Source organism: Vidua chalybeata, chromosome 5 (genome assembly GCF_026979565.1).
Source record: "Vidua chalybeata isolate OUT-0048 chromosome 5, bVidCha1 merged haplotype, whole genome shotgun sequence".
NCBI lineage: Eukaryota > Metazoa > Chordata > Aves > Passeriformes > Viduidae > Vidua > Vidua chalybeata.
The window spans coordinates 14,010,913-14,037,674 of NC_071534.1; the positions used below are offsets into that span (position 1 = coordinate 14,010,913).

General features: G+C 40.2%; 1 protein-coding gene across 4 annotated transcripts in view; it reads right to left on the bottom strand.

Moving 5' to 3' along the window:
• TMCC3 (transmembrane and coiled-coil domain family 3) overlaps positions 1-26,762 on the bottom strand; it is a 133,408-nt gene that overhangs the window by 36,338 nt on the left and 70,308 nt on the right. Inside the window, exon 1 of one of the 4 annotated variants that reach the window (XM_053943220.1) lies at positions 9,292-9,394. The exons of the other annotated variants lie outside the window; for them this stretch is intronic. Coding sequence (XP_053799195.1) covers positions 9,292-9,369 — 78 coding nt within the window. The 5' untranslated portion in view covers positions 9,370-9,394. Of the gene's footprint in view, positions 1-9,291; positions 9,395-26,762 lie in introns of those variants that run through there. 4 annotated transcript variants of the gene reach the window in all.

Sequence of the window (26,762 nt, forward strand, 5' to 3'; positions counted from 1 at the left end):
GTTAACCTGACAATGGCATACTTCCTTTTATGAGTAGCAATAAGCATCTAGCTCTTACAGACAGTAATCCTCCTTGGTGCTTCCCAAGACAAATGACTCTTAACCACATCCATACAGTTTATGGGAGCAAAATATGCAAGAGCCAACAAGGACAGGGTCAGAATGTCTTCATGTAACTATTGGCAACCAGAGGAGATGCTCCCACTAACGACCAAACTTTTCACTGTCTTCATTATTACCCTTGTCTTAAATCTTCCTCAGGTCTTGTTTATAAATGCTTTTGCTCTCTCTCTCATCTCCAGCCTTCCCATGCCTCTGGTAGAAAAGCCTGCTAAATCCAAACCACTTGCACAGGACAGAAGGAGCATAACTCTCGTACAGATCACAGGCCCTCACCAGAACCAGCAACACCTGCCTGTGATGATGCTGTGCATCACAAGGGCCTTGTCACCTATGGCATCAATTCACATGTGAAGAAAGGGTTCCACTGTAGAGACCTGCACAGAAAGCTGATCAGGACAACAACATAGAAGTATGGCAAACTTGCTGTGAACCTTCTGTGGACCCATTTTAGCAGACCAGAAGCCTGGCAGCTTGAATCGGCCTGCTGACATTTACTATCTGGCTTTAAATGAGACAATTAAGAATATCCTTTTAACTCTTATTTTAGGAGAAGGCTGTAATTCTTATTATGTTCATCAAGGTGAAACTCTGTAATTTGCTCCAAAAAAGGACTGGATACAGGGGACAAGATGTAGTCAGATTTCTTCCTTGAGGTATGGCAGGAGAGGGGAATGAAAAAAGATAGCCTCTTTACCTGGATATGGCAGGCATGGGAGAAGAAAGAAATTAGAAATCTGATGAAGTGAAGAGACACTTTACTGTTCTGACATAACCTATCAGGGACAACCATGACACAGGATTATATTACTCCTGCCAAAAGCTCTAGTAAAACAAAGATTCCTAACATAGTAAGAGCCACACAATCCCATATTATGCACATGTATCAGTAGCCGAAGTAATATCAAATACTGAAACATTTTATTTTCAAGTCATCTGTGTGGACTAAAGAAGGGGGAGGATCACCTGGCCTTTGGAGGGAGCTCTGTTCTGGGCAGCAAATTCATTTTAGGCTAAGCACATGAAATCCCACCTCTGTTCTCTCTCCATCATGTTTCCCTGCTATCTTCTCCATTCCTTACTATTGCCCTGAACATGTCCAAAGCTGCTGAGAGCTGCCCAGTCACACCCACACCTCCCTGCCCCTCAGCCCCAGCACAGGGAGTGAGGGAGCACAGCACTGGGCTGGGGGCAGTACCTGTAAGCACAGCATAACAGGGAGGGTGAAGGAGCCCCAGGCTGGGTGCCCCTAATGGACTTGTACAAGACAGCTCTGAGCAGCTTGGGAAAAGCTGTCAGGGTGAAGGTGGCACCCTGCAGTGCTGCAGACTGGAGAAGCAGCTGTGAAGGAGTGAACAGTCAAGTCTTCTTTGGTCTTTCCTGGGCAAGAAAAGTCCTCACACCTGACCTAGGCAACTCTTACTAATAAGATCTGTTAATTTAATTCCTCTACACTAAATGTCTCTCTCAGACTAGTACGGGGTTTGATCCTACTAGGTTGCAAAGCTTCCACCTGTCCTTGCAACCTTCAACCAAAGCTTCTTGTCAACAATAATCCAAAACACAGTCAATGGCCACTGGAGCCCCACAGCTCCCATTTCATATGAAATAATTATTTTCCTAGGAAGTGAAGGTGAAGCAGTGAATCTTATCAAGTCCTCAGCAAACTTAAACTACATTAAGCTGTACTGCCCTGAATTAGAAAAATCTTAAGAGTCAGTTGTAATTGGTCTGTCAGTTTGATTTTTGCACATCATTCACCTGTACAGACATGCTGGTATAAAGCAGCACAATTTCTGCATATTTAAATAAGTTTGCATTTGAACAATGAGCACTAGCTGAATTCTAATTTCTGTATTACATGTACTGGAATAACTTGGAATAAAGGGAGTGAATGCAGTAAAACCAGAGAAACCCGCTAAATCAACTTACCCTAATAAGGCTTCTCTTCTTGTAACAGTAATTCTTGTAGTCTAGCTTAAAGCCCACTTAGAAATCCCCTTATATTTAATAATCCAAAGACCCCAAAACTCTGACTGCTCACATTTCCTGTAAGCTGTGTTACTTGCTTTTTTGGTGGCAGTAGGCAATATCAGGTTTGGTTTGTTTAACAGTGGAAGTCTTATACTTCCACTAGCTCTACTTAATGCTTTTTCTAACCTTATAAATCAACACCTGTTGTATACATTAACTCCAGAGCATTGCCATCTTCCCTATCTTTAAAACACCAACTTTCATCATGATAGAAAGGCTTGCTTTTAAACAGGAGGAGCAAGTCAATTAAAAAAAAAAAATCTTATTTAGTGCTTGAGAAGCCAATCATGTTGTAGCCTTTTTGAAAACCATACTTCTACTAACTTCAACCAAAAAGAAAAAAAAAATCACATGACATAGATAATTAGAGTGTTTAATTGCTGCAGTCCTTAGATGCACACACAGTGGCTGCTCTTTTTATCACAGTTTTGTGAGGAAACGAAACAGGTTTCTATACATTTTTAGCCAAACCCACTACAAGATCATTTGTTTATAAAGCATAACAAAGTTAAAAACCCACCTACACCATTCTGGTTTAAGCTAAAGGAGATTGTAATATCAACTGGAAGCAGCATCTCCCATCCTGTAAAGAACAGTTAATATATAGAGAAGTTTCCAAACGTCTGTTCTAATTCATCTCAGATTGGTTCCATAGGCCCCTGATATTAATCAAAAGTTTCCAATTAATTCAACACTACCTGAATCACATATTCATTTTAATTCAATAGCACAGTGTCAATTCTTTGCATCCCCAGTATAACTTCTTCATCTAGAGCTACTGAAACAAGTATTTACAAAGGAAGGCAACTGTTACATAAACTGTACACAAGTAGGAAAAGCCAAGGAAAATATATCTACTATAGTAAAGGCTAACTGAGAATTATCAAGAATTGATGCTAAATACTTTATATCAAAGGTCAATTGAAATACACTGTCCAATACAGAGGTAAGTAAGAAAATATTAGTACCAGTGGTTTCCAAAACTTCTGCCCTCTGGAATTTTATCCAGTTGCAACCCCTAAACAGAACAATAATGAAGTGAGCAAGCTCTCAATATTAAGTTTTTCTGTAATTTTTTTTGAAAACAAAAAGCCTAATTTCAGCTTTCTACAGTAACAAATTCTTTAGAGGAATTCTCACTTGAGCGTCTGGTAAGGTTCAAGATATTCCAGTACATACTTGGTCCCATATGTGAAGGCTTTAGATCGGCAGGCTAATTTTTTGCGTTGCATATTAATCCTTCCTCTTTCAGACTAAGGGAAGAACAGAAAACTTTCAGTAGTAAATACTGCAATGCTCTTTTGTAAAGTTTCTCATCCTGGATACATAAGTGGAAAGGGAGAATTATGTTCCACCATTCCCCAGCACTACAAAGAAATTAATCTCCCACACAAGTCTTTCCCAAAATCATACTTACTGTGGGGGTGAAAATGAAAGCTGCACACTTGCTAATGTTCCCAAAAGAACCAAAATGGGACAATATGCAGCAGGAATCTTTTTCGTTTGGACAAGATTAGATGTCAAACCCACCAAAACCTTGAAGGCTCAGCCCCTGTGCAGACCCAGATGGTGCCTAGTGAAAGCCTTACCTACAGAGATGATGACAATAAGCAAGGCAGGGATCTGGAGCTCTTGCCATCCCCCAGCATCACTGCTGGCAACCTGACTGAAGAACAATTACATATCCTTCAAAAGGAAAGCAAATCAGAAAGCTGGCAATTTTCCCCCAGTGACTTTTTTAAAATACACATAACTAACATTGAAAAGGTGATAAGAATTCCCCAGTCCTGTAAACATCCACTGCAATGAGGATGGATCAACAGCACAGCAAAGACTCTACAGTCTTCAGAGATGTGAATTTTCCAGGTGAAAACCAAAAATTATAAAAGGTTTAAGTATAAAGATTCCAAACTTAAAATTAGTTTAAACCTTAAAAAGAAGATGTATCCTCCATTCTACTTATTGTTTAAAACTGTCTTATTGGTTTAGGGAAAAGATGAAGTGGGTGAGAACACAACCTTTATAGCCTACAAGACTACCAGAGAAGTTCACCTTGCAGGATCAGGGGAGCACAGCAATGCTAAACTAAGCCATACAGAAACAACTTCCCTTTTGTTTAATTTGACCTAACACTACCCTTTAGCTTTTGGGTGTATTTAATTCCAAAACTCAAAAAAAAAAAAAAAAAAAAAAAACAAACAAAAAAAAAAAAAAAAAAAAAAAAAAAAAACAAAACAAAACAAAAAAAAAAACCAATTAAAAAACAAACAAAACAAAACAAAACAAAAAAAAAACAAACCAAAAAACCCAAAAAACAAAACAACTTCCAACTTTGGAAACTTCTTAATATTCCTTTCTGGCACTAGGGAATAAAAAAATAAGAAGTTTTTTTAACAGCTCTAAATGACAAAATAATCAATAGTTTACTGTTTTAAATGAACAAACCAGGCTCTTCTTCATTTCTAACAAAGTAGTCAGTCTTTTTGGGTTCATATTATAATTATGGCTTCTCTCTTTTATTTCCAATTCCCTTGGATCATGCAGGCTACCTTTTGATAGGTTTCACACATTTCTAATTACACTGTGGATTTAAAACCAAAGCTTAGAGGTCCTAGCAAAATTGTCTCATGAAATTATTTTCATCTTATATCCAAACCTGAGGGAACTGTGGGGAAAAGTGTGTGTAAGGTCTTAGAGCACAAAATATTGGGAGGTTTGGTTACAGGTTACAAGAGCCCAGAACAGGCATGTCTTCTACAGTGATCTTTATATTTAAAAGAACACCGGGAGATTAAATCTCCCTGTCTTGTAAAACTGTGGGTGGAGTGGTTTTTTGTTTTGGTTATACTTGGTGGGGTTTTGTTGTTCAATTTGTTTGCTTTGTTTGCTTTGGTGGGGTATTCTGTTTGGGGTTTTTATTTGTTTGTTTTTAATCCTTTTAGGTTCCTTTATGTCATTTCCTCCAAACCTACTGAAGATTTTAAGAAATAAAGGGAATTCAAGGACAGATGATGAAAGTGATTAGAGGCTTAGAAAGACACACATATGAGAAGGGATTATTAAAGTCTGCCTTGCCTATAGACAAGATCAATGGGAGGGATCATAAGAGAGACACGGAAAATGAGAAGAGACATTCCACAGAATGCTTTTTCATCAGTAGAAAGGAAGTGGATTTCTGGGCTCTTTTTTTTTTTTTTTAGTGTAAGCCTTTTATATGTGTCATCGTGTAAGAATTAAATCATCCAAGAAACCACTGATTCTGCTGCTAGTCTCACTAAGGCTGAAAGAACAAGAAGCTTGAAATTAACTTCTCTATTTCTTAATAAACAAACCACACCTGTTCCAGGTAAGGTTTTTGCGTTTGTTTCAAATAAAGATTCTTACAATTCTGTTTTCCACTAATAAAGAGAAAGTTCTGAATAGGCTCCAGTGTGCAAGAAATCAATTGGGCTTTCCTGTGTCTCTCTCAAACCCATCTGGTACTTACTAAAAGCAAGTAGACTTCTACATAGACTTCTGTTGGGATGCAGTTAAGGAATTTGTGTGTTTTAGTTGTATTGGAAAAGGATTTTTCTCCTCCAAAGCCATGCATATAGATTTATATTCCTGATGAAATGCGGAGAGTTCTTGTTCAGTAATGGGTAAGACATCAAGAGTGAAGAGCAATGTTCCAATCAACAGATAAAAAAAAAAAAAAAAAAAAAAAAAAGCTTTAACAGACCCTTATAGAACCTTGAAAGGCAGCCCTGACACAGTGCTCTTGAAGCAAAAGTCACCACAGGCATGGGTTAGCATAGCCAGGCTAGTTTGAGCTTCAGGAATATGAACTATTGCAATTGCATAGACATCTGCATGGGCTTACTGATCATCACAATGCTTACTGCAAAATCAAGTCCCTTAAGAAAGCACTATGACACTTTTTTAACTATCCTGCCAGTTACATTCCAGCAAGAGTAGTACTTTGTTCATAACACCTAAAAATGCAACTCCTGTTCCCAAATTGTTCTACTTCATATCTTAGGTCCTGATTTTGAAAGTTTTTCGAAGATTTATATTTGAAGTATTGCAGGAATCAGCTAGTAGTGGATGTTAAGCACAGTGAAGCTGCAGCAACTGACATTAGCAGAAAAGACTGGAAACGTTTTGCATGGCTGCACTGTCCACAGATTTCACCTGTACCACCAGAGTGATCTGCAGTAATCCAGATTATAGTGACCAGGTACTATTAGCAAGGAGAGGCTGGCAACGTCTCCTTGAAGGACACCCTTTCTAAATCTGGAGATGGATGATTTTCCAGAACTAAGGCAACCACGTGGCTATAAATCTATACCCACCACGTAAAAGCAGAACTGTAAGGCACTAATTCCATTATACTTCATGTAATAGTGGTTTTATGCCCACTCAGTACTGCCATGCACAGCATAGCTGGACTCTCTCGTGATTCATCCAAGGAAGAGAACATCCAAGAAGAGAGAACAGCCTCTCCTTCAATATTTGGCCTTCAGCAGCAACACTGACTCTAAGTTAAGAATGATCCAACTATACTTCAATAAAGTATTTCCTCTTGTTCAGCCATTGGGAATGTCACCCAAAATGTGACATATGGAGAATTATTAGCAGAATCCACAATATCTCATACTTCAAACAGTCTCAAGAAGGTATTGAGCAGACCTGTTGCTATACACTAAAGAAGCTTTTTGGTTGCAGCAAAAATGTTTAAATCCCCTTGGACTCATCATTTACAAACTCAAAAAGGCTATATTTACAGTAAATTGTTCCAGCACTTCTGCAAACTAAATTTAATGATGCCTTCCTACAGTATACACAATATTCTGGAACTGTCATTTTACCTGTCCAGTGAAAAGGTGTCACATTCTCATAAGGAAAATCCTTAGCTGGGCTTAGAAGACACATGCAGTAACCTACAGGCTGGAGAATTCCTTTAAAACCCACCCAGTTCCTAAAAACTGAGTCCCTAAAAACTGGACTCAGTAGCCTATGTTATACAGACTAGGAGATCCAGCTTCTACTTTAACACCTCTCTTTTCCCCAGACTTTATTAAATGGATCTCACCTTACTTACAACATGTCCTATCCTGCTACCAAATCCAGCTCCAAGGCATTCTTCACACAGCAAGCCTCCCTATTCTGCTCAGGCTCTTGAGAACCCCACTACCAGCTCTGTATTGTTGTGTTCATGCACTACTTTATTCTTCTCCATCCGTGTTTGGGAATGGCAGCTTTAACTTCAGCTTCTCTGATGATTTTTGTTCAGTCTCTAAATAAAAACCAGCATTCTAATTTCTTGCTTTTTTCTACATAATACCACCAGTTCTTGCTGCTCCAGTATGTAACCATTTCTACCCCTATGGCTAAGTCAGTAAGAGAAATGTTGAAGTTATCCAGGCAATTTACCCTGGAAAAATTCCAATTTGTCTGGACTAAGCACAAACAGATTTCATACAAGGTCTTACCATGAAGTTCTGTGATATTTGACACAACCTGTAAAGCCCAAATCCTGGAGCATCACAATTACATACAACTCTAAACTTGTATAAAGTTGTATTTCCAGTCCTCATGGTTGCAGGAAGGGAAGATGACACTAATTCTGATTAAAAGAAATCCAAAATCAGACAGAAGACCAATGCTTTTATAAAATTGCCTTAAACATGAGTTTTTTTTAAAAAAATGTCAATATACAAGTTCAATAAACAACACAGCATTAGCCATGATGCTTTATACTTTTAAGCAAATCAACTAGAGTAGGGAGTAGAGTTTAACCTTTAAATATGCCAAAAATTATGAAGATATGCAACTTTTCCCCATGGCCACACTTAGGTAGATAGTCATTATTCTTACAGCACAATCAATGAAGGAGAAACTAATCAGTTCAACTTTCAACAGAGAAGAACAAAGGAAATGCATAACACTGTTAACTCCAATATTACTAGCATGTGTGACCACCTTACAGTGTGAAGAAGATTGTAGATTCTAGTAGCAATGCTACAGTGTATAGGGTTACCTATTTTTAAAATATTTCATTATTCTGAAGCAATCTGAATCACACCATCTCCTTTTCATCACTGTGAATTAATGGGCAGGAGGGATGAAGAATACTGCAAATGCGCAGTATTGGAAAATAAAACCCCCAAACCCCAAAACCTTTACCCCAGTCACCCCCCTCCCCCGAAAAGATCTTGCCTCACAAATAGTTGATCCTTACACTTCAAGCCATAAAGTTAATTTGTTGTCAGACCCAAGATCTCAGCACAGAAAAGAAAACAGAATTTCTGCCAATATCCCAAGTCAGCTCGTTTTTCCTTTCCTGCAGTGCATGGGAAGAAAGGGCCACTTCTTACACGTCTTTGAGCTGAACATTTAGGTAAGAATTTTAAACAAAAAAGCAAAGTGCCTTTATCAACAGAACCCTTACCATAAAAGCCACTTAACACATGAAAGGATCACAAGCTTTGCCTATACATGTTTATGTTTATGTATATCATATGAACAAAACACAAAAATAAAGAAAGATTAACTTGGCAGGAGACTAAGAAAAACTATTCCATAAAGCCATACATCATGGACATATAGTATATTCTTACTTTATCCCTAGAACACACAGGTACACTTTTTCTATCAAGTTCCATTCCTGCCACAGCCCTCTTTTAACTTCATAAAAGGAACCATAATAATTCTCTGCTGCCAGATACAATCACCTGCTCCAGAGTTTATTAAACAAACCTTGAGAAACAGAACCAAACCCTAGTATTCACCACTGTGATAAAGACAGAGTCACGGCATTAAATCATCGGCGCAGTTCACTCTGGTGAGTAAGTTCTCTATTACACTTGTATCCCTCTAGTTTCGATTGCGGGGATACCTCGAATATTGGTTTCTATGAAGTCAATATCCAGTTTCACTTCATTTTCCTACACCAAAAAATGTTCAGAGTATGAAGATGAAAGAATCACACAGGGAAAAAAACCCTTCTCTTTAGATCGTCAGCTTAGCAAACGTGGAGACCTCACGGGGAAAGTGCTGCAGGTTGGCGGCTGCCTGTCGGAGCTCGGCACCCAAATCCCCCAGGCAGCCCCAGCGCCGCCGCCTCCCCGGGCCGCCTGCTCTCACCCGCCTTACCCTCGTCTTGCGGCGCCGGTGCCGCTCCGGGTCCGAGTACGTCCTGTCCACGGCGAGCGCCGTGTCGCTGCCCGGCATGCTTGTGCGTGCGTTTGTGCTGCTGTTGCTGCTGCTCCTGCCCGCTGCCCCACGCCGGCCGCGGTGCCGCCCAGGGCCGCCCAAGCCGCGGCCGCGGGACCGAGCGGGATCGGGATCGGGATCGGGATCGGAGCCGCCGCCGCCGCGCGGGAGCGCCGGGCACGCCCGCCCGCACGGCCCCGCCCGCACCGCGGCCGCCCCGCTGCTCCCCAGCCCGCACACACCCGGATCCGCCCCTCGGCGCTCCGCGTCCCGCCGCACGGGTCCCGAGGGGGCCGCAGCTGGGGTGTCCCCCTCCTTCGAAAAAGGAAGGACGCCTCAGAGGGGATGAAGGTGGGAGAGAGCTTAGCCAGAGGGACTGGGCCAGAAGTCCCCTCGTTTGTTTAATTTTCAAGGCCGTCGTGTATGAGGGGACAGCAGGAGCTGGGACACGACCAGGGAGGGATGACAGAGGGATGACAGTTCCTCCTGTTGACCGCCGCTGGTTTGGGTCCGATACAGGTCTAGGAGGGAGTTACCATCAAGCAATCTCGACTTCCCTTAAAACAAATCTAAACCCCGTTGCTACAGTGAAAAAAAAGCACAGCATATCCTAAAGGTTCAGAAGTCCAAAGAGGAAAGAAAGGAAGAAACCAGAAGTATCGTGTTGTCAGTTTTGGGCAGACTCACTTGTAAGGTTTTGACTTTGGTAGCCTAAGGTGCCCTGGACACAACTGAGCACTGCTGCTTAAAAGCCCTTGATGCCCAGACATTTTCACAATAAAATGGTATCAACATTCTGTCAAACCAGCTAAATAATCAGGGCTTGCATTTTTCCAAAGTGGTCAGTGGAACACAGCAACCAATTCAGCCCCATTTTCTGCACATTACCTATGTGAGATAAATCCTTAAATATCCTGGCACGGGGGAGCTTCAAACCATACTTCTGAATGCTCCAGGAAAACTTGTTTTCCAGGGCATGAGTATGCCAATGCACTTAAATTCCTAAGAGTTGAGTGGAGTTTCTGACTGATCTGCACATTTATCTTCACACTTTCTATGCTGAGGAATGCATTTAAGTGACACTTTAACACATTTTAACCCACTGAAAAGTGCAACTAAAATACTATTTTATAATCAGTAAGTAGTAGAGGAAATGTATTTCTTTTCCTTTCTGAAACAGACTTGTTGAGTTATGATCTCTAATTATTATACAAGTAAATCTGGAATTCCTTCAGGCCAACTCCCTTGCAGGAGTAGCAGGACTTCGCCTTTTAGGTACAGCTGTTGTCATGCTCATGCACAGGTCACACTGTTTTTTTTCTCTAGCTGGAGACAGCAACAGTCCCGAGGCACGTGTGTATATAAACATAGTTAACTACCCTAGGAGGACCTGGCAGATTTAAAAAATACTTCTCTGTCGCCATTTGTTTTTTTAATTGGAATCATATGTTCCAACATAGCAGTACTATCAGGGATTAATTATCTGACATGAGGACCTCAATAGTGTTTTCAAGTAATGAGGTCTTCATAAATTAAAGACCTGGAATTCTAAAATAAAAAGAAATACAAAACCTCACCTTCTTGGCAGGTGTTTCTTCTTCAACTCTAACATCAGTTTTAACAAGGTTATCCCAAAGTAAGCAATGAGTGGGTTTACGAAAGGAAGCTCCATTTTCCTAATGCAGTATTCAAAGTACCAAACTAACACTAGATACTGCACATGGATGGTGACTTGCCACCCTTCCTACAGTTCTTATGAAGCCGAATGAGTTATCTGAAGTTAAAAGGCTGCTGGGAAAAAAAAAACAGAAATAGGAACTCTTTTTTCAGTCCTTCAGCTCAGACATGAACATTAATTCATGTGCCAGAGGGTGAGGAACTCCGGAGGTAAAGGTGAGTAAAAAGTTAAATAGGCAAATTTTGTGGGGCTTGGGGTTTTCACTGAAGTAATAATTGCACATTCCCAAACAGGAATGTGTGGTTTTCAGGACCTAGGATGAAACACTCTTATTTCCTCAGAAACTTTCAGGGTTTTTTTAAAGACTTGCCAGAGGTAGTTGATCAAAGCATAGAAAGGGTAAGCAGTTGGAATAGGGACACATAAAACACTGCAACTGCCTGATGTTTTAGTAATAGAAGGCTTATTGTAAATCATACTTTATTCAAAATATTAAGAGTTTTATTTACATATCAGCCTTATTTAAATAGTACCAGCAGACTAGCCACAAAATGGCGAAACTTCTCTTCAATATAAGAAGAGGAAGGAATATGCAACATATAATTATAGGTAGTATCAACATACATACTACTACATTTACAAAGAAAGCTCTGTCCTGATGTAGCCTCTAAGAAGAGAGCATAATATAGCTGGTCTCATAAGACCCCAGTGTTGCATTAGTCACACCTTCCAACAGGCTTCCAAGCCTTTGGATCTGTTGCTTGGGCACTGCTCTCAGTGCATACCAGAAACAACAGCTCCTGGCTCCTGTGCCAGCAGCGAAAGCTCTGGCACTGGGTGGTTCCTGGAGGAGCTGTGACCACAGGACAGCAGGCCAGTCAATTAGGAACCACTGCTGCACGCAGCAGCAAGTTATAGTGGGGGAGAAACAGCTGCTTGGGTAGAGGCATTGGTCTCACAGGTCAGGAGAGTCCTTTCACACAAGCTGAATTAGGAGCCATTGTAATTTTGACAGTATCTGCAAGTGCCACATCTAAAGAAGTGGTTCTTTTCATACGTTGGACTTAAATAGTCTGTGTCTTCAGAATTTATGTCAAACTGTGGTGCAATGCAATTCTCTGACCAAAGGCTGCTCTTTTCCCCCTTTATCTTTCCTTCTCACACATGGGCCACTAGGTCCTTCTTGAGCTGGAGCAGGAGCATGTTCTTTTTCTATGGCACATTTGCAGAATGCATTACATTTGGCTTGGCTGAACAAAGACCACCTACCCGCCTCTTGCACACACAGCTGGTTTGTACAGCTCTCCAGTCTCACTCCAAAACAGAGACGTGACGCCCTGAACGTGGCAGAATACTGCACACCACAGTACTACTGAGAGCTTCATGGGGTACTTTTCTCACTCTTATTTTCAAAAGCCCACAGAGTTTAAATAAATGTTCTTCCCACACACTGCACCTGCTCTCTTCTGAGCCTTAACTCCACTAGAGCAAATTCTTCCAGACAGCAGCAGGAGCATGAGGCTGGACTCACAGTGACTTAGATAGAAATGGTAGTCCATAGATTCATTCTCTTATCCTTTGTTCTTCTCAAAAAGTATTTTAAACATTAATTTCTATGGCTTAAATTAATGATAAAATGTTAAATCATTCTGGCCATCCATTCTGCCAGTTTTAAAGTTCAAATGCTTCAAAATCCCTCACTCAGTGCCCAGCTGTCAGTGGGCATTCTTTTCCAGTGCTTTCCCTCACTTCAGCATGCTGGCATGATCCACAATGCTTAACTCTTGGTATTTACATTATTTTGCCTACCTTATTAAAGTGACCTTTTAAAGAGTGATGCCTATTAGGAACAGAAGATCTAGTAAAAACTTATGATCACTGCACACCAGTATTCACTACTATATTTGGTTTTCAGAGGGTCAGACATCAATATTGCAGTTGTCTGTATTGCCATGATTTAGGAAAACCAAATCTCTGGAGGTGCAGCAGAGGCACTCTCCAAAGGAGGCCTGTCAGCTGGAGCCTGAGCTTTCTCAATATGACTCCTGTCTCACTCTTCTCTTCAGAGACTGCATCTTTGTCATCCATTTTTTGCCCCATGACTATGTGTAATGCTTGCAGAGCAGACACAGCACTCCCACCTACAAGCCATAAATTTTCCATACTGACTTATGCATAGGCCATGGAGGGAGTAGAAGTGCCAGTACACTTTTGGGATTGCCAAACCCAAACAATAAAACCCAGCTCCCACACAATACAATCACCTAGATGGTGTCATGCACACACACTGGGAAGTAACAAAAAAAAAAAAAAAAAAAAAAACCCAAACAAACCTTTATAGAGGTGGAAAACATGGAAACTCTCTCATTTGGAGGCTGGCTCAAGTTCTGGCCCCAACTGTCTTTCCAGTTTTATCATGAATCTGGGTCTTGGCAATTTACTTTAATTCTTTGGACTTCTACTACCCTATCTGCAAAGGGAGAAGCATGGCACATCTTTCTCATGTGGAGAACCTTGAACTCCTTCAGAATTAAAAGTGCTATTATTGAATGTTGTGTTCTGATGTTCATGGGGAGTAATTAAATATCTGATGTCAAAGGTATGTTGGCAAAGGTACAAACAGGAAGAAGACGAAGGTCCCTTGTCCCACAATGGTAACATCTGTACTCTAAACAGGATACTGGGGCTTTTTTTGAGAGACTTTTTAACTTGTCCGCCAAATCTTTTTCCAAAAACTTTCATCAACCAGCCTCCAGGGAAAGGGTCTACGTGAAAAGAGACTGTTAGTCATTTCCAAGTCTGAGGTCAAGTGGGATAGTGCTGAGTGGCATTGGTCTTACAGTTAGCCCTGAGTGCACTGTCACAGTTCTCAGCTCTTCTGCCAAAGCATGAGCCTTTCACACCCACAGCAAAGGAGATACTCTGCTTGTTTGTACCCAGCATAAGCTACCATGGCATCACACTAACACTTGCAGATTGTATTGCCAAGCTGTGACAAGCATTCAGAAGATGCTGATAAACTTTCAGATATCAAACTAAAATTTTAAATTAACCCCTCTCCCCCTATCCTCTCCTGATTAAGAAATGTTTTATGTGCTTTCACAATAGAATACCTCTGGACACTTTGTGAGTATGCATTTTCTACACAGTAAAAAACTGCCAAACAAAGACTTTCATATATTAGTGAGATGCACTTATAGGGAGTGAAGTATAGAGAAGCAAGTGAAAAATTCCAGTTCAGGGAAACAGGAGTTCTCCTTCTTTTTCCCTTCCCTTGCATACTATTGTGTGTCCCTTGCTGTGTGATGAGAGGTAATTTCAAGGCCTTTCCTTATTCTCATACAACCTAGGAAAATTCAGCTACATAATTTCTCACTGCTGCTGTTGAGTGACAGTGATAGTGCAAACAGTACCTACTGGATGGTGGCAGTATTTTGCATTTCAAATGCTGTGAATAAGAGCCACCTTTGTAGCAGACTGAAATGCCAACTGTTCTGTATATCCAAGAACTTGCCTGGAGCCCAGCTATTTACATTAAAGATAGTCCATGTTGCAGAGACAAGTAGAGAATTCTCCCTCTAGCAACGTGAATGGTTGCTACTAATCAGCTTACAAATTTTCTTCTGCCTCATAGTATGTGATTTGTGGCTGCTTGAGAATGAATGTACTCAGTCCCTTAGTCCCAAATCAGCCACTTCGACATTGTCACAAGGCATGCAGGACAAACAGCTGCAGCCTGCTGGCACATAACGGTATACCCCCTTCCAAAACACAAATAAGAACTTGAATCCAAACTATTCAGGCTGTTGCCAGAAGACAATCAGCCTGAATCTCCTATTACTTCATATTCTGGTGGTTATGTCAGGGCCATATTTTATCCCAAATTAAAACAAGCACAGTAGACAGAGTCCAGGAGCACAAGAATTGCTCTTGGAATGTGCCACCCTAACCCACTCTGCAGCAGTGCCTGCAGTCCCCCTGAGGTGGCATGTAGCTGGGTAGCTGACATCTGAGCTCCTCAAGGCTCTGTAAGTTAATACATGCAGCTTTCACTCTACTGCTCTATGGCCATAGCTGCACAGAATCCCAGCTCAGTTTGTGCTGAGGGCTGCACACAGAGATAGCAGACAGTGCTGGATAGGAACCTGTCAAATTTTATTCATCTATTAGGTGCATTGCATGGTGATGGCTCTGTATAAGTTATGTCATACTAAATGTGTGACATCAATTATTTCCATATGAATTGACAGTGTCAAATAAAGAATTAGGACTCGCTTGCCAGTCAACCAGAAAACATAGATGGGTTATGCGAGGACAGAAAAATTAATGATTATACATGTAATCCTACACCTTATCCTGGTAAGAGTTGTTGCAACATAGCCCTTTGAGTTTTATTACAGTGACTTTCTATCTACCGAGATGCAAGTTACAGGGACATGAAGTTCAAATTCTCTCACAAATGTAAAAGATGATCACCTACAATTCATCTAACTGTGAAAATATTCCAAGTGCCTGATTCTAACAACAAATATTTTAAAGGCAAGAAATTGCAAACAAAAAACCCCAGAGCATAGATATTTCTATTATGCTAGGTACATTGGTGTCAACCATTTTTAATAAGTATCCAGCAACACACTCCCTTTACATATCTAAATATAGTAATATGTCAAGAAGCTACTTCTGGGTTATTACTATATAATTTTAAACAAATAAATGTGTTTTTTAAACAATATTCATAATGATTCTTTGGGGCTTTAAAAACATGATTTAGTAAGGCATTATTCATTACAAAATTTGGGGGGCAGTCTTTGACAAATTGAAGTCTTCTACTTTATTCTTACACAATCAATGAATTTTATGAGATATCACACAGTACCATTTTCTTATCCTTGGGACCTGAGTTTAGCAAGAATATATAAGCAGCAGCTTATTCTGTAATATTTTTGGAAGCTGTATCAACACAGTAGAGTCCTAGTATCTTAGGGGGAGTTCTGCCTGAACTTCCACTACTGGAAAATGTTACAGCATGAGATCACTAGAGAACTGAACAGCAAAGACACAACATCTCTCAATAAAAATTCCTAATCTGCTATATAGCAATGCAATTTTCTGGAACAAAATTAATGCCTTTATCCCCAGCATAACTGTAGCCAATCTTTTCTTACTAGAATTATATGTATGAAGGGCAGGATTTTTCTTTACCAATACAGCTATATCTATGAAGCATTTACACATAAATCAATCCTAAGCCAACAAAAGCAAAGAGAACCTCAATGTCACAGACACCTGGCAGAACAGGAGAAGACACCCTATAGCAGACAGGCTGCTCTGGGGCTGGAATAAACTGAAACCCTCTTCCCTTTCAGTGCCCATCAATATACTCATCATCAGCTGGCCTCAAGTGTCACTGCTAAATGAAGCTGCCCCTCTTCTTGCCTTAAAAAAAAAAAAAAAAAAAAAAACAACCAAAATCAGTTTTGGTAGCCGGGTTTGGGTTGGTCTGATATGGAGGTTTACAAAGTAGTAAAGTAGTTGCCTCTGCTTGAGCTACAAGTAGCTCCCCACTTCTGTTTTGTAACCACCTCAGGCTCACAATTTTATGGATATCAGAATTTTCAAGCCCAGGCATGATGTTATCAACAAGAATCTCATAGACAAACAAATACCAAAAGAAAAGAAAAAACTGTTAGAGTTATAGGCCTACCAGTGGTCTTTTACAAGGTTCCCTTAAATTTATTTGTGTTTGTGTGTGTATATCTCGCAACCTTATCAACAACTTTAAGTATTGTAAGGGGAGAAATGTAATGTTCCAGCTTATTCATTGTGCTAATATAGATTATTTCACATAGGTTTTGAAACACTTGTAAATTAGGAGTCTCAGAAGAAAGTATTGGTGCAATGTATAAACTAATAGCAGTATAAAGACCATAAAAGCAACAAGGCATATATCAATAGTAATTAAGATTTATAGGGCACAGGCACACAAAAGTTACAACAAAGTAACACAGCCAAGAAGAAGTCCTATTACATAAATTAAGACAAACCCTTCAGTCTGACCCTTACCAATTCCAATGATTTTCAGCATTTCAATCACAGAGGTCTGATACAACTACAAAACAACAGAGTGTATTCTTCATTTACACTCACCAAAATCTGACATTTCTTACAATGAAAGGTTGTCTTTTTTCCTAAACACTATATTTTCTCACATTTTCTATCCTTTCAGATATCAGATCATAAACCTTACCCAGTTTGAAAACTAACAGGAAAATATTAGTAAAAATTATTTTTCATTTCTACCGCCAGTTTCCACAAAAATAACCTACCATTTTTCAGCAGTTCTGTTTCATTACACTGAACCTCTAGGCATGGCTTGAGGATTTGCTTATGCTGAAAGGCTAAGGTTCTGCCTTAGCTGGTGAGCAAAGCCGTGCTGGTCACACGGCTGTAGCCCTGCAGAGTGCACAGCCAGCAGCAGCCAGCAGGTGCAAAAGGGTGCTCTCCACACACCCCTTTCCTAGATGAAGGATGATCCCAGTTCCAGGTGGGGCCTCCCCAGCACAGCCACTAGCTGACATCAGTGTCCTTGAATTTATGGGCATGGGAAGGGATCCAAGACCTCAGGGCCATAAAAAGAAATGGCTGGTTGGTGATATCAGTATGGAAGCAACCCATGCAAGCTGTCCACAGGCAGTAACTTGGGCAGAGGAGTATTCAGACTATGTACTTAAGCTGCAACAAAAACCACTGACTGCTTGGATGACACAGCTCCAGTTAGTATGTAGAACTGATGGCTGGTAGCATGTAATGCTACATGTGTATGCATTATCAGGGCAGAAAGATGTACCTTTAATGCCTGTGTTTAGTCCAGAATCTTATCCTTTAAAACTGGCTTGTAATTTAGTTTCAACAATAGTGAGCTCCTCTGAGATCTGGTGCAGGTGAGAGCTATTTCTGTCAAAACAAAATAAATTATTACATTGCAAAAATACATATGTCTAAGTTTTATTAGCTCCCTCATCTTCTACTGGCACATCTACTTAAGCTGTGGTGTTGACTCAGGAAAGTGGGGAGGGAGTCATGCTTGGGGGCAGAAGGCAGAACATAGCAGACGTCAGAAGTAAAAAAAGCTAATTATGCATTGCATTCTTAGCTGACAAAGATTTAATTGTGTCATAGCACATAGGGTACATGTGTATCCAAAGACTCTTAATGTAAAAGACATTGAGTCAAATCTTAAGTCACCTATTACTTATGAAAATTTGTGATATCATGGACACCTCAAAAGGAACTATTAAACCTTTATACTGAACTATTTTCCTCTTTTTTTTTTTTTTTTTTTTTTTTTCCTAAAAGAACTTCAATAACAGCTTGAATCAGTTAGGCTTTGGAAAAATAACGAACAGCTTCATCTAAGCAAAAACCTAGCAGGAAGCTTCAGTGTGAATTTTCTGGTAGAGCTGAGATCAGCAGTTATATCTGAATATCATAATACCAGCTGCTGAAACTAAGATGAGGGAAAGATGAAAACTAGCAGAACTGCTTGAAGGTCCAAAAATGCAAATGTGGCATTAGAACATCTGTGGAGATAAAGCATCATACATAAACAATCATCTGGTTTTCAAGAAAAGAGAAAAAAACTTTTTATATAACTAAATAGCTGACCCAGCAGAAATCGGCTCATCTTCTCCAAGAATGAGCAATCTCAGGAGATGTTTCACTAAATCTCTATAAGCTTTCCCCTTTGGTACTGGTAAGTTTGCTGCTGCTAAATTTCTTTTAGTTATCTGAACTTCATATGGCCAGTCTCCAAAATGATAATGTATTTATTTTTCTAAGGCATCCAATAGTTTGAAATGAGGGTGCATGTATACACAACTCAGCTTCATTTATGGAGAAAAGAAGTAGATAAGTTCAACTAAATCAGCAGGGAATTCTTGTATTCCTCTGTAGTGAATGGGACAGCAGCAAATAAACATTAAAAAGTTAAACAATGTCCCTAAGCATTTAAATAGCTTGAAGTGAATAATCATCTTAAGATGAGAATAAAAACAAACAAATGTTCAGTAACACTCAGCATGACATCTTCAGCCATTTATCAAAATATACAGCAATTTAAAACCAGAAGAGATTAACTGATCCCACATCATCAGGCTTTCTCCCTACAAGGTGTGTTCTGTATTTACAGATAGCTTTTTACATCCTCTTTGCATGCACAGAGCTGAACTTGCTGTAGCTTGTTGCTACTTGCTGTAGCATTATGACAAACCTTTTTTTGACTTGATTCCCCCCAAAACTTCTTGACGTAACCCTCCTGACCCTGTTGTCAGATTGTGGTGTAATAATGACAAGGTCACAGGTGCCATCCCCATATGGGCCATCCACTTGAGAGCTGGATGAGATGAGCCTTGTGGATCCCTTCCAACTCAGAACATTCTGTGATTTTGTTTCGTTTTGTAACTTCTAGACCTGCATGCACACAAACATTGTGTCGGCAAATACATGCACATGAGCATTTCACACTCCTCTAGTTTCCCAATATTCCTCAGCAGTAGAGTGACACTTCAGCAAACAAATCCCTTCTTGCCTATCATCAACATTCTCATATTGTACTGCAAAATCAGAAAGAATAACACTAGACAGAAAACTTTGAGGTTTAAAATATACTGCTCAAGCTCCCTTCTCTTTGTTCATTAGATATTCTGCAGACATGCATATGTATAAACACACATTATTAATTTATACCTCCCCAGTGCTTACAGTATTTCATAGGTAGAGCAAGCAGTTTACAGGTGGCACTGCACGCTGGGCAGGGGGAATACCTACATCATGCAGCCCTGAATTCAGTCTTCCAAAAGGCTGGGCAGTTGTGGCTGGGTACTCTGTTGGATGGACAGTAAAACAGGGCAGTGGGAAGAAAGCGAGAAGTTCCTTTGAGAAATACCAATCTTGGTATATTTCTACCCCAAAAAGAAAAAAGTAAGTGGACTTGTTCTGCTTGTTACAGGTTGATTAGAGAGGTTTTTGAGCTGATTTTTAGTAATCAATTATTGCAAAAGATTTTTAAAATGTCATGGAGCTGTGATAAATCTTCAGATTCTTGTGAACATTATCAATTTTCAACAACTAAGGACCCTTTCAAATGACTTCTGGTATGGCAAAAGGGTTTTAATTCTATAAATTGTGGGCAGGCATTAAAGCAAAGAAAAAACAGTGGTAATTGGAATGAGCAAGTGCTTCATTTGCTCTGCAGAACCATTCAAAGCAGTCACAACATTGGTGTCTCTAGTTTACTACTGTCCTGCTGCAGATGTGCATTAAAATCCTGGTTTCATCCACTAGTAAATTTGAAATGCTTTTCACTACAAGTTCTGTGGCACTTGGATACTTCTGAATATTAGATATGGAGCTCTCAGTTACACTTGTGTGTATCAAGCTAGAATTTATATACATAAATTATATGTGTGCACATAAACACACCAATACATATACAGATAGCTACATACAAAATCAAGAATATGCAATAGCATCAGTTATCGAATCAGAAATATGAAGTCTTGCAGTTTTAAGACTGAGCAGATGATATGTTTAACTGGGCTGCAAGCTAGCAGGAGCACTTCTATCAGAACAGTGTCTCAGGAGGAGGGAAGAAATACATAATTTGTTCTAGCTGGCTTTCCCTAATTCCATTTAGTAGGATTTAATTGAGTAAGTGCAGAAAATCTTCCTAAGGTTTATATCCATGATGACAGTCTGTTCCCTGTAAGAAATTTCAGAAATATGTCTCTAGGTTTCTGTATGTATGTTATCTTCCTTATTCAAATTTAACAACAGTAATTAAACTGATTTTGATCATCTAGGGTTTGATGAGCATATAGTGTTGCTGCTTTGACAAATAGGGATTTCCACCCCTGACACATCACAATTTAGTTAGACCTTTTAGATCATGCTGTCAGGACTGGTCAGCATCAGTCTCTGAAGCAGCTAAGGCAGAACTTACTGCATCGGTGAGACACCTGTTGCAATGTATACTCAGGACTAATTTTTTTGGACTTCAAATTTCATGTAGATTTGCAAAGACACCAATGTATTTATGCAAGTATTGAATTACAGAATGGGTAAGATTGGATGGGACCACTGGAAGTCATCCAGTCCATCCTCCCTGTTCAACCAGGGTTTGCTAGAGCACATTACTCATGATTGTGTTGAAATGGCTTCTGAATATCTCCATGGAAGGAGACTCCACAGCCTCTCTGGGCAGCCTGTTCCAGTGCTCAGTCACATGCACAGTGAAGAAGTTCTTCCTCATTTTCAGGTGGGATTTCCTGTGCATCAGTTTCTTGTCCATTGCCTCTTGACCTATTGTTTGGCACACCAAAACCAGTCTGGCTTCACCCTCTTGACACCCTCTCTTCACTTATACATTGAAGAATCTGATGACCTTCTCAGATCATGTGACACACGGGTAGAACACAGAAACTATTTTCAAGAATTTAGGAATGTGCGCATACAGGTCATTGACTTAATTTATGGCCAATGGCTCTTCCATAAGGTTATTTCAAAGGCACACTGATATTTTACTAAATTATCCATCACTCAGGGCTATAGTACAAGCACCATTTGTTAAAACTTAACTTTTCCAGGAAAATCTACTTGGTCTTTTCACGTCATTTTTAATCTGTCTTTCCTCAAGAGACATCTGGAGAGTATCAGGGTATCAGTATCAGAGACTAGCAAAACAACACAAAAAAACCCATCAGAATTAACTTTCAGACATGGTCCCAGTACTAATATGATAAACAGGGAGTTTGAAATGCCTACCTCCTGCAGCAACCTTTTATTAACATTCAACCTCAATCTTTCTACACTCTTGGATTTTGTGATTTACTTGAAAGATTTGAAACATACATGGATCTTTCAAATAAAGCCTGAAGGATATTTTTAATTATATATATAAATTCTTTTAAGCAGTTGGGCTTTAGTATAACCTAAACAAAAGCAGCTAAGTGATACTGCTAAGCATATCTGCAATCATACCCTCCTCAGAGCAGAAACTTTTGAGCAGTGTGCTGGCCTCTATACCACCACCAAGTATATTGTCATGTGTTTTTGCACTATCAGAAGAGAATGAATTTCACTCCCCAGACAATTTATAACTAATCTCATTTCTGTCAATTTCTCTAAAAGACGGAAGACAGTGGATGGATGCCTGAGACAGCTGAATTTGAAATAAATTGCAAGAAAGATAGGTGTTGTTAACTGGACTCTTCTGCTGAAGGCTGATGCCTCAGCTGTGTACTGGTGGAAATTCTTGTCAGCCCAGATTGGTTTTGGCCATGCTATGTTGTTTAAATATTATAAGATTAACAGAAATGGGGTTAGTTTGTGGCAGCAGCCAGTTTTAAAGGGAACTTAAAAGCATGTGGGCTTTGAGAAAGTTATAACTGATGCTAAACATGGGAACAAAGCTAAGCAATCTGCTGTGTAGGTGATACTGCAAGACACACAAAAGCTTGCCTGAAATAATCCACCCCAGCTGTTGGTATGCTGTAATGTAAAGGTGCCATATTTTAAATTTGCTCTGAGATGAAAAGACAATGTAAACAATCTGCTTATATTTGTGAAAATTTATTTCTCAATGTATATCAATCACTGGAAGCCTAAAAAATTAAAACCAGTATAGTGCATATTTTGGCTATAGTGCTGGGAAAAAAACTCTGTGCTTTTTTATCCCAGGCAAGTGACAGCAAACTTTCAGTTTGACATGGCTTCATTTGCTCTGGAGTTACACATCTTTTCTTTCTGCCAGCAAGAGCAGAAGATGAGGGGGCTGGGGTGGCAGATCTCACTTACCATGTACTCAGGGAATTGACCTGCAGGTGCACATCCTGCTTTGTCCAGTCATGGGGTGGGTGAAAACTCTGCTCAGAGACACTGCTGCCTCCACTGATAAGATATGATAATTTTTTAAGCAGTTTTTATCTGTTTAAATCTGCCTGTAGACTTATTTTCTAACACCAGCTACCCTGGATATATGCCCAGTAAGAACTGCTTTACACCAGTTCATCTCAGGGGAAAAAAAGGTGCACCACAGGTAGCTCCACCTTACTGCTGCTATGTTTTTCAAACATTTTCACATTACAGGACCCCAGGGACTGTCATAGAAAGCTACTTGGGCACATACAATTTGGTGATGCTTCTCCAGGTGCATTTTGACAAAATGGACACAGGGATGGCGACAGAGGAACCAGCTCAGCTCAGCATCTGAGACTTCCTTGGAAGCCTTTATACAAAAGCAGAGATGAATCCTACGTAAGCACCTGACAGACAAAATAGGGGAGCATGTGGTACTTGGCGTCTGCTTTTGTGCACAGGGGAACAAGAATGGAAAAAGGTATCTAAAACACTTTTCTGCTTCACAGGAAGCCTCCTGAAATAGCTGCTACCTTCACCTTCATCTATGCTTCCCAACAATGAAAATAAAATGCATAGCAACAGGAAAGGAAATCTTCAGTAACCTTTCCAATCCCAAGCAACAGGAGTATGCATGAAGACTGTATCATGCCTTAAATATTTTATTTAACTTGAAATGTCTGTGTAGCCTGCAACAGGTCATTTACCTCACAAAAATCTTAAATCCCTTTAAAGCTAAAGACATTAGCAAAACCGTGAACCAGAAACCACTCTATCGGTTTTGTTTACATTAGTTTCCATTGTTGGAAGATGTTCCACATGTTTCTCCTCTGGAAGACTATTTTTAACCCATGTCTTGTACAATCATCTGGAAGTATGGGGAGGAGAAAGTGATATGGAATAGCACAGAGGAGGCAGCGGCAGTATGGGAAGAGCAAGAGAAGAGAGAAGGAAAACTCAAGCAGTGGCTCTATGCTTGCATTCCTCAGAGCAAAAGGCAAAGTACACAATCATTGTTTTGAGCTCCCTGGGCTGCTGAGAGGAGCCCATGAGACATGGCAGCAGCCCGTGGCACACGCAGTGTGGAGCGTGCAGCAGCACCGAGGGTGAATTCTGGCTGCCCTGCAGAGCGAGCAGCTCTGGGAGCGGCAGTGGGGCTGCGCAGGGCGCACACCGGCGCTCGCGGCTGCAGCCTCCATCGGCCGGACAGCGCCAGACCTGGAGGATGTATCAGATGGGGAGGTGCTGAGTGGCTGTGTCACAGGCTGGTTAGCTCTGCCAGGGGACTGTGCCAACAGCTGTAACATAATCTCCTGATCCTTTCCTTAGATGACCTGGGGTATGGCAGAAGACAAATGCTTGTCATGGAGAAAACTTGAGGCAACACCTCCTTGTGTGCTTGTCCTGGGCCCAGTCCCCACCACAGCCCAGGAAAAACCAACTCTCTGAGAGCTGCAGGATAGCAAGTTGGAATGTGGCAGCACTGCAAACATAAGTCTATAACTTGCTGAAAGATGTTTTGATGTCCCCTATGAACCCTCTGTATGATCAGCACATGCTGTCAAACTGAGAAGGTGCAATGAGTTTTGAGAACATTACTGCTAGCCTGTGAACCATTTACCTACATTGTGCAGCACAATTCACATGGGTTGGAGGTCACCCAGGTTCCTGGGTGAGTAATCTGTGTCATTCAGCCAAGATTTTAAACTGACTCATGACCTTTTTAAGTCATCATATTAAAAATCCCATAAACACAATATCACAGTTCTGAAGCATGCACATACGCACAAAGACATCAGCCTCAACTTCTAAATAACCCAGTAAATCCTTGCCCACCAATGAGAGCAAAGGCAGTGTTTTTAAGACTCTCCCTTTTTTATTACCTCAACAAGGTAATTAAGGGCAGCTGAGGTCATAGTTCTATAACTGAGTTTGAATCCTGACAACAGAAACTGGTGTCTGATCTTTGGTTCACAGTAAGGTTTTTAAACCTCATTTCCACCCACCACTACTGTTATAAAATTCCTTTTATGTGTGTTGGATGCTCATTTTTCTTAACCTTTGCTGTGGTTCCTTCACAAGGCTGAACTCTAAGTCTGCCAAGAAAGAAGGCTTTTGGTACAAGGTAGCTCAGATAATTTAGGATCAAAAATTAAATAAAAGACATAGAGGCTTAGTCTTTGCTAGATTTTTCCTTACATGACTACTGAATTCCACTACCATAAAAGTTTTCTTGAAGGCTTGGACTATTTGAAGCTGCAGAACAAAAATAACTAAAAAAACAGGATGAAATATATTGAGGACAACAACATGCTAACCTTATAGAACAACAAGTCTAGTCAGGTATAGTGAATCACAGCATGAGAAATCGCAAATGTGCTTGAAATGGACTTTCTCTTAATATCACCTGGGTAACAATACCAACAGATGTGGAATTTTGGGGTTTGGCTACTGGGATGACTAATACCAATAGATCAGAGCAGCAAAGTAGGTCACAGAGTCCCCACCTCACCTGCTGCTCCCAGAGTCACAACAGGCTGACTCACTTTTGCTTTGATTTCACATGTTAGTTTGGCACTTGGAACTATTTCATTATTTCAAATAACTCTTACATTTTACCCAGAGTTTATTTTTCCAATATTTTAGTCAGTGGATTCAGGTGCACAACAAATGGTCCCTGGATTTACCCGGATAAGCAGAAGAGCCATAATTAAAATACCAGTTCAAATGGTAGCATCATTACAGGGACAATTTTCTCTGAGCAATGGGCATTCACAACCAAATGTAATGATTAAATTTCTGCCAAAATGTTCTTTATTTTGAACTACTGCTAGTCAGCAAAGTAGTAGGACTGCATAAATTAGACTCCCACAGAAAATAATATTCTTGATAAAGAGTTAATCTAGTGGCAACTAGAATTTTGAATGATTTTTCATTTCCCCATTTTGTGGAATAAAAATGCCACCACAGATAATAGACCATAAAAAGAACTTAAGTTTTTTCTATTCAGTTAGCATTGCCTCATCTAAAACAAACTATGTGTGTCAAAGAAAGACCTTATTTAATTTTCAGCGGGCCAATAACCCAAGTAATAATGAAGCAGAAGAAAAATTGTTTTGGACTTCAAATTAAGAATTGTTTATTACTTTGCACAGTTATTTGCAAAGTTTCTGTAATCCTAGCTGGTCTTTATCCACTGCAGTGGGAAATCCAGTGTATTACAGTGCAATGACCAAATGAAGTAGCTACTTCTGACACTTTAGCTGTGTTCCTACTCAAGAAGAAAATTGCAAAAGGCATTGTGCAATCCACTGAATGCCACATAAACACCTGGCATGCTGCTTCAAATCCATTAGCTGTCGACCCAGCTGCACCTCCAAGGGTATTTTCCAGAAATTCCATGTTTCAGCAGCCCAAATATAAGATGCCTAAGGTCTGTCCTGAGCATAACTGAAACCCATAGCACACGAGCCCACAAACAGCTAACCCCAGCAGGGTGCCTTGTGCTGCTACTCATGCTCACGGCACTCCTTCTCTCTTGCCTGCCCTCAAAGCTGCACAGGTACCATGACACTCTCCAGATATTGCTGTTACCCAGGCGCACCTTCAATTCATCTCAGAAAAGCAAGTGCAGGCTAGAACTTGGGCTTCATATAGTTGGTGTCTTTTATTTTGGGTACACACCACGTTTTATCCTTGAAAAGATCTGTAATTTGTGACTATTATTACAGCTTCTTGTACTGCACATTAACATCATGCTAATGATACAAATGTCACAGTAGTGTCATTAGAAATCCATGTCTGCACTCAATGGTTCAAA